General features: G+C 40.0%; 1 protein-coding gene across 3 annotated transcripts; it reads left to right on the forward strand.

The window, feature by feature from the left end:
* The first annotated feature begins 136 nt into the window (after positions 1-136).
* Positions 137-18,144, forward strand: NAA50 (N-alpha-acetyltransferase 50, NatE catalytic subunit). 3 transcript variants are annotated; one of them, XM_040980464.1, is made up of 7 exons: positions 2,131-2,159; positions 10,501-10,506; positions 12,534-12,540; positions 13,419-13,552; positions 13,956-14,075; positions 14,279-14,345; positions 15,350-18,144. In XM_040980464.1, coding segments are annotated over exons 2-7 (507 nt in total). In that variant the 5' UTR covers positions 2,131-2,159; positions 10,501-10,505; the 3' UTR covers positions 15,528-18,144. The 3 variants fall into 3 exon arrangements, with proteins under 3 accessions (XP_040836396.1, XP_040836397.1, XP_040836398.1); XM_040980462.1 differs by lacking the exons at positions 2,131-2,159; positions 10,501-10,506; positions 12,534-12,540 and adding an exon at positions 137-398 and having other exon boundaries at positions 13,416-13,552; XM_040980463.1 differs by lacking the exons at positions 2,131-2,159; positions 10,501-10,506; positions 12,534-12,540 and adding an exon at positions 137-398.
* The last annotated feature ends 200 nt before the right edge of the window (positions 18,145-18,344 follow it).

Here is an 18,344-nt window from a genome sequence, read left to right on the forward strand (position 1 = left end):
AGATGGAGGTCGGGCGCGGAGGGGGAGGGCGGCGGCGGCGCGGACTGCGGCTGCGCGCGGGGCGGCCGCCGCGCCGGCGCGCTGAGGGGCGGGCTGAAAAGCCAGCGCGCGGCGGCGGGTCCTGCTGGCGGCGGCGGGCGGGAGCCTGGTGGCCCGGGTGCACGTGTGGGAGCAGCGCAGGCGCCCTCGCGGCGGCGGGAGACCCGTCCCAGCCCCTCCGGAGGCTCAGGGCCGCGCTCGACGCTCGCGGGCTCTGTCAGCCGCTCAGCCGCGAGCGAGGAGGCCGGCTGGGGGGATCGAGCGGCCCGAGCTCAGGGCGAGGCTGCGAGCTCTAGGCGGCGGAGGCGACGACGGCGGCGGCGGGAACGACGGCCTCAGCAGGCGGGGAAGATGAAAGGGTGAGGAAGGGCAGCCGGGCAGGGCCCAGCCGGCGGGGTGGAAGGGCCGAGGCCCTTGGAACGAAGGACGGGAGCCCGGGGCGGACGGAGAAGGGTTTTTGGCTTTTCCAGAGGGGGGCGGAGGCTAGGCGCGGGCCGGTCTGACTGCCGGGCGGACGGAGGCGAGAGCCCGGAGTGGAGGAATCCCGCCCGGAGGGCCGGGTGTGGGCCGAGCGGGCAGCGCGCTGCGAGGCCTGGGGCCTCCTGCCCCGGAGCGCCCGGCCGAGCCCAGCCTCCAGCCCGCCGCTTGAGGTGGAAGGGAGCCTGTTTGTCCTCCATCTCGGATGCAGGCTCGGCACTGGGGGGGGAGAGGGGGAGTCCCTAGCCTCTGACAACCTTTGCGTTTTGTTCAACCTTGGGAGCTCTGCAGAATCTTCTGGAGAGAAGGGTTTGGGAATGAAGAGCCCGGGGAGGAGTGTGAAGAGCTAGTGACTCAACTGGATTTGGGTTGGGTCGGAGCGGGTGGAGGAGGGGGAGCGCGCGAGCTGCGGGGACTCGGGGTGCCCAGACGTTGGAGGAGGTGCGCCGGGTCAGTAGGTGGAGCTGTTGCTGCAGGTGTTGACTGTTGGCCCCCCGAGGGGCGTGAGGGTGTCCGGGGCTGGAAGGAGCGCTCAGACTTTCCCTCTTAAATCAAGGATTGTTTGATCTCCAAGGCCTGCTTACCTTTTCTGTTGTTCCGGTACATTACATAGCATTGTGTTCACAGCAGTTCCCGAATCAGCACTTCGGGAGCTTGGCCCTAGGGTCCTTAGAGCAATAGAAGCTTGTAAATTGTAAAGCAGTGAAATGCTGGCTGTTGTTTTTGTTCTCTATTAACGTAAGACCATCGAAGAATGGTAGCTGGGCTGTGAATTAGTGAATCTTTGAAACTGTCCAGCGGCCTGTTTGAGAGTAAAATAAGTTTTCTAGATGATCTCATGTTGCCTAAAGCAGTTTAATTTGATCCTGAATCTGAAACAAGTTACTTTATTGCCGTTTTGCTCTACACTCCAGATACTCATTCCAGTGGCTAATTGTATATTTGTGCAAAGAATCCTTCCAGTTTAGGAAACAAATTTTCACAATACCTAAATTATTTCAGAGTTCTGCAGAGTTCCAGTTAGGAATTACTGAGTGTGGGTATTACGTCTGCCACCTGAATCATGGTTTAGCAAGTTGAGCTTTCTCTGTGATCCGCTATATTTTGAAAGCTGTATTTTTCTAGTAGACCATAGTGATTAAGTATGACTGCTGTCTTTTTCCTGTTTATGTTACCAGGGACACTCCACGTGTTTGTCTTGTTCTTTCAAAATAATAAAGTTGAGAAGTTATTAGTGTTGAAGTTGTGGTATGATTTTATAAAAGAGGACTCTAAGGAATTATTGTGAATGTTAAAAGTTTTTGATCTAGCTGTCTTCATGGGTGTGGTGTCCTTTCAGGTACATACTGTCTTGGCATAGAAATGGAGTCAGTGATACTCGCAGTCTGTTCTCAAGATACTCAGGAATCAATTGTCTTTTATTTCAAATCGATGCTTATGTGTAACCCAGTAACAGGCTGATCCCTAGAAATGATCTAACTGGCTAGAGTTAAAGGGAACGTGAAGCTTGCAAGTCAAGAATAATAATGTTTGTAAAGCATCCAGAAATGAAGAGGACTCACCTGTATAGTTCAGTGATTAGGATTGGGAGCACAATTATTTTTACTGTGAACTTTTAGCATAATTTCATAAGAATAGAATCTGTAAGACACTGAACAAGTGAGGACAGTGTGTACTAAATTGTATGAAGACGATAAAGTCCTTGAGTTTTATCACCATGTATAATATGGCTAGTGTCCTGTTGATTTGGAACAGCGTGTGAAAGTGAAACTGGTTATAATTATGTGGGTTTTAAATTAAATTATATTATTTACTGAACAGTGAGTTAAAACACATGAAATCAGACTGCAGAACTGATTTGCACATTGCACATTCTTGTCTGTTGAAGGGCAGAGGGTTAGATAGAGGTGTTCATCCACTGATTGTTAACCCAGTGGCCACAGCAGCCAGGTCTCAGTCAGGCGGAGGCAGGAGTCAGGAACTCCACCCTGGCCTCTCACATTGGTGGCATAGATAGAAGTACTTTTTTGGTCTTTTGCTTTCCCAGGCTTTTTAGCAGGAAGCTGAATTCCAAGTTGAGCAGCTGTGACTCTTAATTGGCAATATGATTTGGTGTTGGAAGAGGTAGCATAATGTGCTGCAGCACAACATTGGACTCTTTTGAACTTTTAAAACTTATTAATCTTTTTATAAAATATATATGTAAGTTTCTAAAGAGTTATTGTCTAGGGCCCAGCGCAATAGCATAGTGGTTAAGATCCTCACCTTGTACGCCCAGGATCTCATATGGGCTCCGATTCTAATCCCAGCAGCTCCACTTCCCATCCAGCTCCCTGCTTGTGGCCTGGGAAAGCAGTTAAGGATGGCCTAAAGCTTTAGGACCCTGCACCCATGTGGGAGACCTGGAGGAGGTTCCTGCCTCCTGGCTTTGGATTGGCGCAGCACTAGCCATTGTGGTCTCTTGGGGAGTGAATCATCAGATGGAAGATCTTCCTCTCTACCTCTCCTCCTCTCTGTATATGTGACTTTCCAATAAAAATGAATAAATCCTTTTTTTTTTTTTAAGTTATTGTTTACTTAAAAAGAGCTAGGAAGAGGGGGAAAAGATCTTCCATCTGCTGGTTCATTCCCCAAATGGCTGCAGTGGCCAGAGCAGGGCTGGTCAGAACTGGGATCCGGGAGCCCCCTCCTGGTCTCCCATATGAGTGCAGGGTCAAGGACTTGAGCCATCCTGCACTACTTTCTCAATCAGAGAGCTGGATGGGAAGTGGAGCAGCTTGGGACTAGAAATGGTACCCACATGAGAGACTGGCACCACGGAGGAGGAGGGATTAGCTTGCTACTCCATTTCATTTTGTATTTTAGTTAATTTACAATTTTTAAAAAAATTACTTGAGAGCCAGAGTTAGAGTTCTTTCATCTGCTAATTCATTCCTTAAATGACCACAGCAGCTGGAGCTGAGTGGGTCAGGAGTTGCCTCTCCATCTCCCAAGCATTGCAGGAGCCCAAGACTTGGGCTAGCTTCTGCTTTCCTGGGCACATCAGCAGGGAGCTGGATTGGAATTGGAGAAGACAGAATTCAAACTGGCATTCACATGGGATGCAGGCATCTCAGGCCTCCGCTTAACGTGCTGTACTACAAAGGTGACACACCCTGTCTTTATATTTTAACAACTGTAATTTGTGGGAGTGGTAGCAGTAGAACATTCCATTGTATTGGGATGTATTTTTCTTTTCTCTCTAGTAGATACTTTTCCGGATTTTAACTACAAGGTCTGTTTGTATCTTGAAATTTGAGTATTAAGAGATGTTGCTTTATTTGTTACCGAAGTTGCTTATTCCTGAGAATCTGGGATGTTGTAGCTTGAATTTGTAGGTGATGATCTGCTTGTTCCTGCCTATTCCTCCCTAAGGAAGGTGATATTCAACCAGGTTCCACACAGACAGCCAAGATTGATGTGAGAGTAATAGAAGATAAAATTGGTTCACCCTGGAATTGTAGTAAAGAAGTGCAAATTTGCCCTGGTAAGAATGTTTTTAGCAAGATAGGAATGCAAGTGGGATACCAGGTATAGCAGTGGTAGAAACACAGGACCGTGAATCATTGAAAGGAGGCCATTTTGACCAAATGTAGCTAGAATATGAACATAAGGTGAAAGATTATGCAGTGGGAAACAAAGGAGTCTAGAAATATTTTGTATCTCTTAATGTGTTTATTACATGGGGATGTTTTTGTGTGTATTAAAAAGCTATATTGCTGTTTTTTTCAATGGAAACAAAAGAGCTGAGGAGGCCCATGTAGCATTTGACAATTTTTATTAACTTGCAGTTCATATTTTTGTAGAAACAGTAATTTGTGATTTGTCCATTAAAATACTGAAGTTTAGCAAGTACTTTGTAGTGTTGAGATAAATTTCTGTAACCTACTGGTATCACGATTGTTTCCCTAACAGATGTAGCGTTCAAATATAAAGATGTGAGTGGGACTTAAAAAATCCGTCATGATCAGGTACAGCCATTCCATAAGGCATAAGATCAGATATTTGCATATGTTAGTTAATGAAGATTAAATTTAGTAATTAAATGTTACTTATTCAGGTATGCATTGGTGGCTTGTGCTGTGTTGCCATTACTGGTATATGGTCTCTCAGAATTATAGACAACTAATGATAAAACTGTGAGCACAAGTTAGTCAGGAATTTCTAGGTTCAGCAAACCAAGAAAGAAGCTTCAGGAGAAGCCGTTTCTGGGAACACCTTTGTCAGCCGCCCAGCCTGCTGAATGTAAGCAAATCACTGTGCTACACAGACTTGTACATGTTATGGCTGCTTTTGAAAACCTAATATAGGGGGATAATTAATATCAAACTAGAACAGGATGTTCTTTGGAGCTCTACAACTTGAAAAATGAAAATATTTCTACCTGCCAGATAAAACCAACATGATTCCCCCTATCTGGTATGGGTGACTTTGAGTTCTAATAAAAAGTATCTCTCATGTACATAATTTCTCAACATATAATTTCTTTGTAATTCAATATATTTTTACCAGCTCAATCTCACCAAGCCTAACTTTTCACAGAGTAACACCTGATAGTATTTTCTGTGAGAATCAGGCGTTTGTTAAACAGCCTGCTGTCAAAATATTACTTGGTATGACAAGTTGCCTTAACATTTAGGGCATAACCTTGATTTCATTTAAGATCTCTAGGTACTGGATGTTTCTCAGGGCATCCATGTTGCATGTAAAAACGCCTGAGCGTGAGTATCCATGCAATCTGAGATGCAGCAGATGGTGGCTGAAATAATTGAGTTCCTACTTTCTATGTGAGAGACCTGTATAGAGTTTTTAAATTTTGGCTTGGCGTAACTCTGCACCTTGGCACTTGAGAACTAAACCAGTAGATGGAAGAGCTCTCTCTCTCTCTCTCTCTCTCTCTCTGCTGGCACAGTGGTTAAGGTCCTTGCCTTACACGCCCAGGATCCCATATGGGCACCGGTTCTAATCCCTGCGGCCCCGCTTCCCATCCAGCTCCCTGCTTGTGGCCTGGGAAAGCAGTCTAGGACGGCCCAAGGCTTTGAGACCCTGCACCCACGTGGGAGACCCAGAAGAGGCTCCTGGCTTCGGACCGGCGTAGCATCAGCCATTGCACTCACTTGGGGAGTGAATCATCAGACGGAAGATCTTCCTCTCTGTCTCTCCTCTCTGTATATCCGCCTTTCCAATAAAAATAAAATAAATCTTTTTTTAAAATGGCTTAATTCTTGGGCCTGGCATGCTGTGGGATCCCATAAGAGCCCTGATTGGTATCATGGTGTCACTGCTTCCCATCCAGCTCCCTGCTTGTGGCCTGGAAAGCAGTCCAGGACATCCCAGAGCTTTCACACCCTGCACCCTGCACTCATGCAGGAGACCCAAAAGAAGCTACTGGCTCCTAGCTTAGGATTGAATCAGCTACAGCTGTTGAGGCCACTTGGGGAATCAGTCAATAGATGGAAGATCTTCCTCTCTGTCTCTTCTCTGTGTATTTGACTTTCCAATAAAAAAATAAATCCTTTTTAAAAATGGGTCAATTCTTTCCTAAGATTTCTGGCTTGTTTGTAAGTTTGCTAGGTATATTATTTGTCTTCATTGGACTTGGCAAGCATGCTAACTAACAATTACTCTATCAATGTCTGACCCCTCTGAGCAACTCTCTCTGGCCAGGAGAGAAGGGGAGCAGCCTTGCCATGAGAAATACTCTATGTCCAGCCGCCTTCCGTACTTTGTCCTGCCCTTGTCTAGTGCACACAAAGACCAAAGTCTACACAGATCCTTGCCTACTTCACTTTACTGCTAAAGGAAAGAAGAAAGTGGAATTTCAATATCCTGACTACTATTGAATATTATTGTACCTGTGTTTAGTAGTGGGAGAAATGGAACTACTGTTGTTATTGGTCTGAAATGTGTATTCTTGTTGTAGTCTGTATTGTTAGTTTGTATTGTTGTGCATTGACTCTTAACTGAAATCTCCTCATGGAAGTCATGCATAAAGTATTATCTTTCATGAAGCATTATCTTTCAAAACAGTGGTGCTTTGCCATGCCAGATTATTTTCTCTGTTACATTTTCTTAGGCTGTATTTTGGAAATCATTTGACTCACAGTTTTTTCTTCCAAGTATTAGCTGTGACTTTCAGCTTTGCAACATCTAAAGAAATATATTTGTTGTTGTTTGTCCAATGTATGTATTCCTGTTATTGTTGTGCATTGTTTTGTCAGCAGAAGCCTTCTTGAAAGTCTTACATAAAGCAACAACCTGGAGTAACCAATAAACTACAAATGGCAACCAATGGAAATAACTTTCATTGGGCCCAGTGCTGTGGCCTTAGCAGTTTATGTCTTTGCCTTGAAAGCACCAGGATCCCATATGGGCACTGGTTCTAATCCCAGCGACCCCACTTCCCATCCAGCTCCCTGCTTGTGGCCTGGGAAAGCAGTAGAGGACAGCCCAAAGCCTTGGAACCCTGCAATTGCATGGGAGACCTGGAGGAAATTCCTGTCTCCTGGCTTTGGATTGGTGCATTTCCGACTGTTGTAGTCGCTTAGAGAGTGAATCATTGGACAGATGATCTTCCTCTCTATCTCCCTTCCTCTCTGTAGATCTGACTTTGCAATAAAAATAAATATATCTAAAAAAATAACTTCAGTCATGAAAATGAAAATGTGATGTATTACATTTATGGCTACAGAATTTTTCAGTAGTACTGTCACCCAACCTTGCTTTATTTTTTCTGTTTTGTTATATATTTAAATTTATTCCATACTTTTTGGCAAGGTGTTAATCCTACCTAATACAGTTCTTTGCTGTAGAGGAACTTGCAGTGCGCTTTGTATATGTCTGAAGTTACTGAACAACTCTAAATGTACATTTTTTCAAATAGATAAATGGTTTTGAGGAAGAGGAACACCGGGATTGATGTGCTGTTAAGCATAGTAAACTGGATTTTTAAAACTTGACATAAAAATATTCATAATTGGTTTTATTTTGCTTGCACATGTAATCATTTTTCTTCTTTTTGTGTTAATGTTGATACTAAGCAGTTTGGAATTACGTGGCTGAAATTGATTTTCTCCTGTACAGTGTTATTTCTGTGTTCTCTCCTGGAGTTTTTTGTTTGTCTTGTTAATGTGGATACTAGAAAAGTTTGAATTACGTATATGGTTATAATTAAATTTGTATTTGATGATGCTATGCTAGGCCATTTTTTAAAAAACCAAAGTTTTTTGGACCTGGCGTGGTAGCCTGGTGGCTAAAGTCCTCACCTTGCACATGCTGAGATCCCATATGGGCACAGGTTCTAGTCCCAGCAGTCCCGCTTCCCATCCAGCTCCCTACTTGTGGTCTGGGAGAGCAGTCAATGATGACCCAAAATCTTGGGACACTGTACCCATGTAAGAGACCTGAAAGAGGCTCCAGGTTCCTGGCTTCAGATTGGCACAGCTCTGGCCATTGGGGCCATTTGGAGAGTGAACTAGCAGATAGAAGATCTTTCTCTTTGTCTCTCCCGCTCTCTGTATATCTGACTTTCCAATAAAAATAAAGTAAATCTTAAAAAAAAGGAAGAGTAGGAATTATGACCACCCCCCCCCCCAACTTGTTCTGTGTCATTTTGGACAAATTACTTACCAACCATGACTGGGTTATTGCATGAGTTAAATGATCTCTAAGTTCTTTATATACTTCATTTTCACTTTGTGCTCTAAAACTTCAAAAGTCACTTTGTACAGAGAAGTCCCTCTTTTGTAGAGTCATATCCCCATCTTGTGGCATTTTAGAATATTGCTATTCAATTTGTCTTTACAATTCTGAGTAAAATGAACAAAACTGGCATTATCCTTAAAAGCTGAGTATTTGGGTACTTGATATGATTTGAATGTCTTCTCCAAAACTCAAGTCAAAATACATTCTATTTCAACCCATTCTAACAGTGTTAAAAGGTGGGACTTAGAAGTGGTAAGTGATCCACAGTTAAGAAGCCCACATCCTATAGTAAAGTGCTTATGTTTTGAGTCCTGCTCTGCTTCTTATTCCAGCTTGCTCCTAATGTACTCATTAGGAGGCAACAGGTAATAGCTCTAGTACTTGGATCCCCAATACCATGTGGAAGACCTAGATGGAGTTTGAGCCTCCTGGAGTGGCATAAGCCTACGCCAATCTGTTGTGGCCATTTACAGAGTCAATCAGTGAATGGAAGATGTCTGTCTCACTCCACTCCCAAGTACCCCATCTCTCCACCTTTCAACTAAATTAAAGAAAGGTGAGGCCTTTAAGATGGGATTAATACATTAAGGTCCTTATAACTGGAGGGCATGGTTCAAGACCCTTACTCTGTATAGCCTGTCATTCTTGGACTTCTGTTCCCGAGTACCATGAGATTATAAACAGTTATAATTTACTACCTAGACTGTTGCAACAACAGTAGATAATGGATTGAGACAAAGCTTTTGTTTGTTTCTTTGAAGATTTATTATACTTGAAAGAGTTACAGAAAGAGGGGTGGGAGAGAGATTATCCATCCACTGATTACTCCCCAAATGGTTACAGTGACATCTGGGCTGTTCCAAAGCTGGGAGTCAGGAGCTTCTGGAACTAATGTGAGTGCAGGGACCAAGCACTTGGCTCTTCCTCTTCTGCTTTCCCAGGCCACCAGGAAGGAGCTGAATCAGAAATGGAGCAAGCAACTGGGCTGGTGCAGATATTGTAGGATACATTTCTGCTTGTGGTGTCAGCATCACATTTGGGCCCCAGTTCTGTCCTGGCTGCTCTGCTTCTAATCCAGCTTCCTGCTGATGGCTGTGGAAAGCCGTGGAGGATGGCTCACGTTGTTTGGCTCATGCAACCATGTGGGAGATCAGGAACAATGCTCCTGGCTTTAAATGGGTTCAGCTCTGGCGGAGTGAACTAGTTAGTGGAAGATCTCTGTGTCTCTACTTCTGTAAATCTGCCTTTCAAATAAAATTTTTAAAAATCTTAAAAAGTGGAGCAGCTGAGACTCAAACCAGCACCCAAATGAATAGCCAACACTTAGGCAGAGGATTATCTGCAGTACTACTACATTGACCCCATTTTTTGTTCTTTGCTGTTTTGATTTGTTTTTGAGAGGCAGATGACGTGTTAATCCCCACATGTCTCCAGTTACTGGGACTAGTCAGGTCTGGAGTACAGTCTCTTATGTGGGTGTTAGGAACCTGCTTATTTGAACCTGAACCAGAAATCTAACCTAGGCACTCTAGTATGGGACATGGATATCCTACTAGGCTAAGTACCTGCTCTGATACTACTTATTATATTACTGTGCTAAAACTTAGCTTGCTTGCTTGCTTTTTTTTCTTTCTTTCTCTCTTTCTCTTTCTTTCTTTCTAAAGATATCTTTATTTACCTGTTTGAAAGGGAGAGTGACAGAGGCAGACATACTTCATTTAATGGTTTGTTCCACAATGCCTGCAACAGTTGGGTCTGGGCCAGTGTGAAGTCAAGATCCCAGAACTTAGGTGGGTCTCCTGTATGAATGACAGGGCCGTTATCGAGTGTTTCCTCAGTGCATTAAAAGGAAGGTAAGAGTAATAGCCAGACCTTGGACTAACATGCTATTGATGATAGGCTAGGCTGTCATTCCAGATAGTAGTTTAGCCTGTCCTAAAACACCCGCTCCAGCATGCATTGTTTCATCTTATCATTCCACTTTTCTAATGCAAATGTTTTCTATGTCCATGTTGTAATCCCAACTGTTGTGTTAATCAAGTTTGACTATATAGCAAACTGAACTTTTGCTGACCAGATTAATAGCTAATGGGCTCTATAAAGAGACAGGCAAGTAGCTGTATTTTCCAAATCCAAGGATTTAATACAAATGTGTATAGGCATGTTCACAGTTGCTGTGTCACATGTATTCACAGCCTTTCCCACTTTTAGATGTGTACTCTGAAAATTTGACTATGGTAGTCTGAAGTGTCTTAAATTTGACTAATGATTTGAAATTTTTTTGTAAGGTTTAGTTTTCAATGGAAAGCCAGATTTACAGAGGAAAGGAGACAAAGATCTTCCATCTACTAGTTCACTCTCCAAGTGGCCACAATGGCCAAAGCTGAGCTGATCCAAAGCCAGGAGCCAGGATCATTTTCCAGGTCTCCCATGCAGGTACAGTTTATAAGGCTTTGTGCCATCCTCTACTGCTTTCCCAGGCCACAAGCAGGGAGCTGGATGGGAAGTAGAGCAGCCAGGACATGAACCAGCATTCTTAAGGGGTCCCAGCACTTCCAAAGGGAGGATTTAGCCATGGAGCCACAATTTGAAATTTTTTTAAAAACAATGTATCACAAATTTCCTTGAGCTAAGAGGATAATCCCTTTAATAGCTGCTGTTTTCAGTTTTCTGTGGTTAGAATTGTAAAGTCTGGTGACAATAGGGGCTAAGTAGATAAATGAGTAAAGCAGGAGAAGCCACAAATTTAGCTCTGTAGTAGTGTGCTCTCATTTTAATACAAGGGTACTTCAAAAAGTTCATGGAAATAGGAAGGTAAATTTTTTGAAGCCATGATTGTTTTTTTCTAATGTGCAGTTTTTTATATTGCAGGCAACTGTGTAATTTGCTGTGCCCCAGGTCACAAACGTCTTTAAAGCCTTGCTTTTACATTTTTTTCTACTAGCGACTTTGGATTTCCTTTTATCTTTGAATGAAGTTGTTTTAACTTCTAAAAGCCTGAGTATGCAGGGTGATTGGCTCATTTTCTTGACATTTCTGTGTATTCCTCATTGGTTTGTGTTTCATACTACATGTTCTTTGCTAAATTATACTTAGAAGTTGGTGACATTGCTGTGATATATTTAGAAATTCCACATCTTAAAATAATTTTGTACTAAGTGATAGAATTACAGAAGTATTCTGCTTCAGCCAGACATATCATGTTAAACTATTTAAAGTTTAATTTTGTTGATAATGTTAAGTTTAATGGATGTTTTGGAATTGTATAGCATATTCTGATGAACTCATTTCTGGTCATTTTCTTCCCGCATAAACTTGTTTCGCAAAATAATTTCTGTGATGGTGTACTTTTTTTTAAAAATTCATGCCTTTTTGTTTTAATTAGGGAGACATTAAGCTGTTTATCCCCTAATGATTCACTCTTGTTTTCTCTGTTCTGTTCACCATAATAGAAACTTTATTTTTTTATTTGAACATGCACACACTTGAACCTTTTGCCTGCTAGCTCACTTCCCAAATGGGAACAACCAGGGTTGGGCCAAGCCAATGCTAGAAGCCTAGATCTCACCGAAGCTTCTTGTGAGTGGCAGGGACCTAAGTATTTGGGCCATTTTCAGCTGCTTTCCCAGACACCTTGATGGAGAGCTGGATTGGAAGCAACAGGTGCTGTGATTTGAGATTCTCGAGTCACTATATACAACACTACCTGCAAAATTGCCTGCTGTTTGCTACAAGCTTTTTTTTTTTTAAACAAAGTCAGATATACAAAGAGGGGAGAGAGGGAGAGAGGAAGATCTTTCATCTGATGATTCACTCCCCAAGTGAGCGCAACTGCCGGTGCTGTGCTGGTCCAGAGCCAGGAACTTCCTCCAGGTCTCCCACATGGGTGCAGGGTCCCAAGGCTTTAGGCCATCCTGGACTGCTTTCCCTGGTTACAAGCAGGGAACTGGATGGGAAGCAGAGCTGCCGGGATTAGAACTAGTGCCCGTGTCCAAGGCAAGAACTTTAGCTGCTAGGCTATTGCTGCCGGGCCCTACTACAAGCTTTTTTGAACATTCCTTTATTTTTCGATTTGACTTGATGCTGTTTTTCGTTTATCATCTACTGTTAGGATGTTTGAAAAGGCGTATAATGTATTTAGACAATGCTACTATAGAGCTGGCAGTAGCAAAATTGTGCAGATCTTTGAGTTTGCTTTGTTATATTTACTCAACCTTTACATTACAGAAACAGTGAACATGAGTTATTTAAAAGTCCCTTTTTTAACTCTAAAGTGAAAAGGTTTTATTGCTAATTATCTGAAGCTTTTAATTTTTTTCTCATGAAGCCAGTTATTTTGATTACGTGTTTTCTTAGACGTGCTCAGACTGTGATTTTTTTTTTTCAAAATATAAATTCATAAATCCAGAGGATTCTGGTTCTGAAAAAGTGTATGGACATCCATAATGTAAATTTTGAACAATACCTCTTTGTTTCAGAATAGAAAGTACATAATTAGAGCTACTTGACTGATTTTCTTGGAATAAAATTTTAAGAAGCTGATTAGTTGGATAAAGGGAATATGCTGTTTTAGCTTGTTAGTCCGTAATGCTGAATTATCCTCGATATTCCCTCAGTTTACATTCTCATCTCGGCGTATCAGGTACCATTTGCTAACTGGCAATATCAGATAGTGTCCATCTTTTCAATACTCAGTAGATGGATCTGAATTTTTCTGAGCTTTGAACTGTAGGGAAGCTTTAGCATTTGTGGTAATTATCTCTTTTTCAAGTAGTTGTTGGTTATTGCATTTATCCTTTGTTACACGCATATATTACATGAAAGCTATAAGTGGTTTTGATTGAATGACAGAGGTTAATAAATGGTAATGTTCACAGGAATACAAATTCGGTGTGAAAAGGTTAGATTTACTAATCGTGTTAACAGAGATCCCTATAACAATATAGGGGTAGCTTGCTTTCCTTAGTTCTTTATCAGTGGACACTTCCTTCAGTGTTTTTTTAACATTATAAAAGTAGTGGATATCATTCAGTCATTTACCCATTAAAGTTTTCACAATTCAAATATAAGTGTTTAAGACACATTGTTGTTGATATCTTCATCTTAAATGAGTGATGCTAATTATATTTTATTGAGTACATTTTGATTTGTTCCAGTAGCCGGATCGAGCTGGGAGATGTGACCCCACACAATATTAAACAGTTGAAGAGGTTGAACCAAGTCATCTTTCCAGTCAGTTACAATGACAAATTCTACAAGGATGTGCTGGAGGTTGGAGAGCTAGCAAAACTTGGTATATGGTTTTTCCCTCATTTCTTCAGTGTTCATGAACTCTATTTTTAAATAACAGACCAGAAAGAATTAATGCAGTATCCTTATTTAACAAGTAAGGAAATGGGATGGTCTACATTCTGAGGAATGTTTCAGAGAAATCAAGATAAAATACTTGAATGTTAAAGTGAAATATTGAATGTTTGGGATTTTTATTTTTTCTATGTATCTGTGTATTTTCATTTAGTTTTAATTGAGAGGATGCTTAAATTTCCTGCAAGAGTACAAGTTTCAAGTTCATTAATATTCTTAGGATAACTGATAAAATTAAGTGCTGACACTGATAGTTTGTTTCTTTGCAAAGGGAAAGAATTAAGCACTGTATTATGCTGTGTGAATTTTAATACTTACATTTTCTGTCGCAGCCTATTTCAACGACATTGCTGTCGGTGCGGTGTGCTGTAGGGTGGATCATTCACAGAATCAGAAGAGGCTGTACATCATGACACTAGGATGTCTGGCACCTTACCGAAGGCTAGGAATAGGTACAATTCTTATGTTTTTTTAAGCTTCTTTAAAGAAACATTGTTAGTATACTTGACTATTAGTAAGTATGTTATTCCTTAAAAGAAAATGGGGAAAGGGTTTTGAATTATGGCTAAGATGTCAAAAAGATGTGTTTGTAATTAAAATGTTGATTTATGAGGATATTTACTTATAACTTGTTCTTGTTCCCCACGTCTAATAGGGACAAAAATGTTAAATCATGTCTTAAACATCTGTGAGAAAGATGGCACTTTTGACAACATTTATCTGTAAGTAAAATAATATTCAGTGTTCTTTAAAGAGTTTATTTAATCAGTTGGGGAGGGAAATCTCTAGTGAGCTTTTTAACAGGATTACTTCTTTGTGTTTTTGGAAACACTGGCAGTTTAGTTGATCCATGTGTTCTCAGGGCAGTTGGTTCAAGGACCACTCTCAGAAACCAAAATCTGAGGAAAAAATAATGGGAAAAGTACTGATGTTCTTTTTTCTTTTTAAATATTTTCCACCCTTGATTGGTTAAATCTGTGAGTGTAGAACTAGCATATATAAAGGGCTAATTATAGAACTTACAAAGTTATATGTGTTTTAATAAATTGATTTAAAACTTGATTTTGCTGTACTATATTCAGATTAGAGTTCCGAAGTTAGGAATGAAACCAGGTTAAAACTCAGATGTTGCATAATAAAACAGCATTAATACTATTTCTTTCATACTATGCTGTCTGCACTTGGATTTTCCTCAAGGCTATCAGTAATGTGCTTATTTGTAGTAGAATTTGTTCACTAAAATTAGATTATCTAACTGAAATTATACTTTGTTTTCAAGAGGCTATATAGTATTTTCATATATAGCATGATCTTTCAGTTAAAAGGAGGAGATAGGCATTTGAGATCCTAATTTTTATGTTTTATGAAGATGTTAATATGGGCTTTGAATCATCTCTATCTTTTTAAATCCATTTTGAATTGAGTCTTTTTCAATTAAAAATATACTTAAGATACTTTACTCTTTTTGGTTGCAGATATAATCACTAATTCTGAGCCTTTTTAATCTCAGCCATCTGTATTGAAATGTAGGGACTAGGTTAAAATCATAAAATTGTCATTCAAAACTTTCCTGCAATAAATAACTGATCTTTTGTGAGCACTGATAACTATAAAGAAAATGTAACCCAATGTCTACAGAATTCCAGCTCAAAGCAATTTGACACTTTGTGGAAAACAGTTCAAAACTAATACATTTTAACTTTTTTTCCCTTCTCATGTACTTCAGGCATGTTCAGATCAGCAATGAGTCGGCAATTGATTTCTACAGGAAGTTTGGCTTTGAGATTATTGAGACAAAGAAGAACTACTATAAGAGGATAGAGCCAGCTGATGCTCACGTACTACAGAAAAACCTCAAAGTTCCTTCTGGTCAGAATTCTGATGTGCAAAAGATAGACAACTGAACAAATGACAAATGAACTTTCTTGCACTTGCTTGTCGCCAAATAAAAGAGAGGCCCATTGATTTCCCCTAATCCTTTCTTTTAGCTTTCTTCCTTCCTTTTTCTTAGTTTTTCTTTTCCTCTTTCCTGTAAAAGTTTGTTCTTTCAATGACTTAAAAAAAATCATGTTTGGATTTTTCTCTTATTTTTGTGAGGTGGTTTCATTGAAGGAAATAGAAGGTAGATATGTAAGATGTATGGTCCCAAAAATCTGGGTGTCAAATAATTTTAAACTTTTTCGCTAATTTTTGTTTGAATGTCCTGCTTTCACATTGAAGGGCAGAGCCTACAAAAACTTATTTCAGAAGATGAAAGAAGTAGCAGCAATATCTTGTTTTCTAAGTCATGGACATGTTTAGTGTGTTTGTGGTACTTTGCATTTTTCAGGACTGTTTGTGGGATAATAATCCCTTGACATTGCCTTCACTCCACCTTCTGAGCTCTCACTCTCAGGAGTTGAACCATTGCTATCCTTGTAAGAAATACTAAAGCTTATTTTGGTTCCTAAAAGCAATTTATTTCTTGTCTTGGTGGATGGGCAATATGGGTAAGTAGTGTTATACTTTGGTTTAAATGTTGCTTTTTTGCTGGAGTGGGCTGGTTGCTTGCAGGTTTGGTTTTCCTGCTGTTGATTGTTACTTGTGGCATTAACTTTAACAGTTGGGCTGGCGAGATTAATTTTGTCTTAATATCCCAGCTAGAAAATATGGCCTTTAACTGACCTAAAGAAGTTTTTGTGATTCAAGTTTTTATTTCTCCTATTCTTTTTCTTCAGTAAATACAGTGATAGTTTAGTATTAAAAATGGAGTTGATGTCTTTATAGGTCAATACCCTTAAATAATCCTGTTGCAGATGTTTCTTTGACAAAAAAAAAAAACTGAAAGGAAGGTTAGCTGTACTTGTGGCACAGTAAATGTATTTAGCATCGAGAAGATGCTAGACATAAGAATAGACAGTATTTTTGAGAGTAACAAAGCTGTGCTATTCCTTATCTGTTGGAGAAGATCCCAGATTTGCTTAGATTCTGCATATGCATTGAGTTTAAGGATTTGGAATAAGGGGAGTTATTAAACATAGTGATTCTTTTGTTGCAAATGTGGAAATGCGAAGTATTAGTGAGCAGATGTCACTGTGACCTCCTCTACTGACAGGACTGGTGTGTGCCAGATAGTTCTCTGGAGCTTAAGGAGAGACTTTTGACAGGTTGGTAACTTGCTCTAAGGAGATATCTAAAATATTCATGTTTTCCTCCCATTTCAAACAGATTACCAGTACTGATGACCCAAAAAATTGTTCTTGTTGGAGAAGAGAGCTTTGGCTTTAAATGGAATATCACAATATTTATCCTGTTATATAAATGCTGATATAGAAGTCTCATCTCCAGATGTGTTAAATGACCGTTATTATGCAAAGTGTTTATATACACTTTATTACTTTTTGTTTGAGAATGTGAAAGTACAAAGTACAATAGACTATCAGTCTCAAGTGCCAAGAATAATACAGAAAAATTAGTTGATGGGTGAATTTATAGGTTTCTGATCTCCATATAGCTAAATGTAGGAAGGACCATACAGGTTTCCTCGGTATCAGTTTCTTAAACTTTTGAACAGTCTAAATCTAGAAGAAGAGCTTAGTAGTAAGTACCCTTACCTTCATGAGTAAGTTTCAATTTGATCTTGCCAAGAAAAGAGTGCTTGAGTCACAGAAGGCATAATTAATTTGAAGAACTCAGCCTTTTTGTAAACTTCCAGATATCAAAGTAGATTTTGATATGTAATGACACTGCCTCTATTTCTACAACCATTTCACCTGGACTGTAATCAGTCCTTTGAATGTATCCCTAAATGTTATTGAAAAACCGAATAGCTGCCTCATAGTTAAAGTACACATTATTTAAGGAGGAAAAAAATAAATTTTGAATTGAATGTTTTAGGCACCCTGTTATAGATTTTCTTTTTCCACACTACTCAGTGACTTGTTCTAAGTTGTAAATGTTTGTAAAGGATTTATTGTTGTACATCAAACTTCCACTTAGAGAGGAAGAGGAGATGGAAGAGGTAGAAGCTAAGTCTAGTTCATATATCTATGAATCAGTAGTGATTAATGTAATGTCCCATGTTGATTTGGTTATTTTGATATGTGATAAAAATTATCTTTGAAGTGAAACAGTACTTGTTAACTGGAAGATCACGGTATATTTACATCATATTTTTTAGGACAGATAGTTTTTACTGTGAGCTAAATCAAAATTTTACTATAGATTATTTCCATTTGGGTTCTAACAAAAAGCATCTGTAGAGAATCTATGCAATATATAATTTGTCCAGATTTGCTTTCATTTTGGGAAAGAAGCTCTGAAATACATCTCAAAGGCAATTGCTCCTCAATTGAAAGCCCTCCAAAAAGAGAACTATTGGGAAACTGATGTGTGGTGGTAGAAAAAGAAAAGCTCCCTCAGTTTTTTGGAGGGGATAACTTAAAAAAAAATCTAATGGCTAAGTTTACTTGGTGCAGAAAAGATTAAATTTGTCAATTTTAACATTGCTGTTACATCTGAAATAAACTTATGTGATGTTCTGGTAGTGATCTGTGGTGTCTGAATATCAAGGAAAATTGCGCTTGTGCTCAATATAGTTACTGTGTATTGTTATTTCACATTTTACTAAAGCCATCCAGGTGTAAATCAAGTTACCTTTTTCACACCTTTTGGAACTTGATAGAACTATCCAACATCATCTGCAGTTTGATCCTAATGAGAGAAAAACAGATCTGAGGAGC

The sequence above is a fragment of the Ochotona curzoniae genome, unplaced genomic scaffold, assembly GCF_017591425.1.
Source record: "Ochotona curzoniae isolate NIBS_2020 unplaced genomic scaffold, NIBS_Ocur_1.0 contig_3498, whole genome shotgun sequence".
In the NCBI taxonomy this organism is placed as follows: domain Eukaryota; kingdom Metazoa; phylum Chordata; class Mammalia; order Lagomorpha; family Ochotonidae; genus Ochotona; species Ochotona curzoniae.

Coding starts and splice junctions, on each gene's coding strand:
- NAA50 (XM_040980462.1), top strand. Junction 14,076..14,278: donor TTACCGAAGGCTAGGAATAG/GTACAATTCTTA, acceptor CACGTCTAATAG/GGACAAAAATGTTAAATCAT. Junction 14,346..15,349: donor ACTTTTGACAACATTTATCT/GTAAGTAAAATA, acceptor CATGTACTTCAG/GCATGTTCAGATCAGCAATG.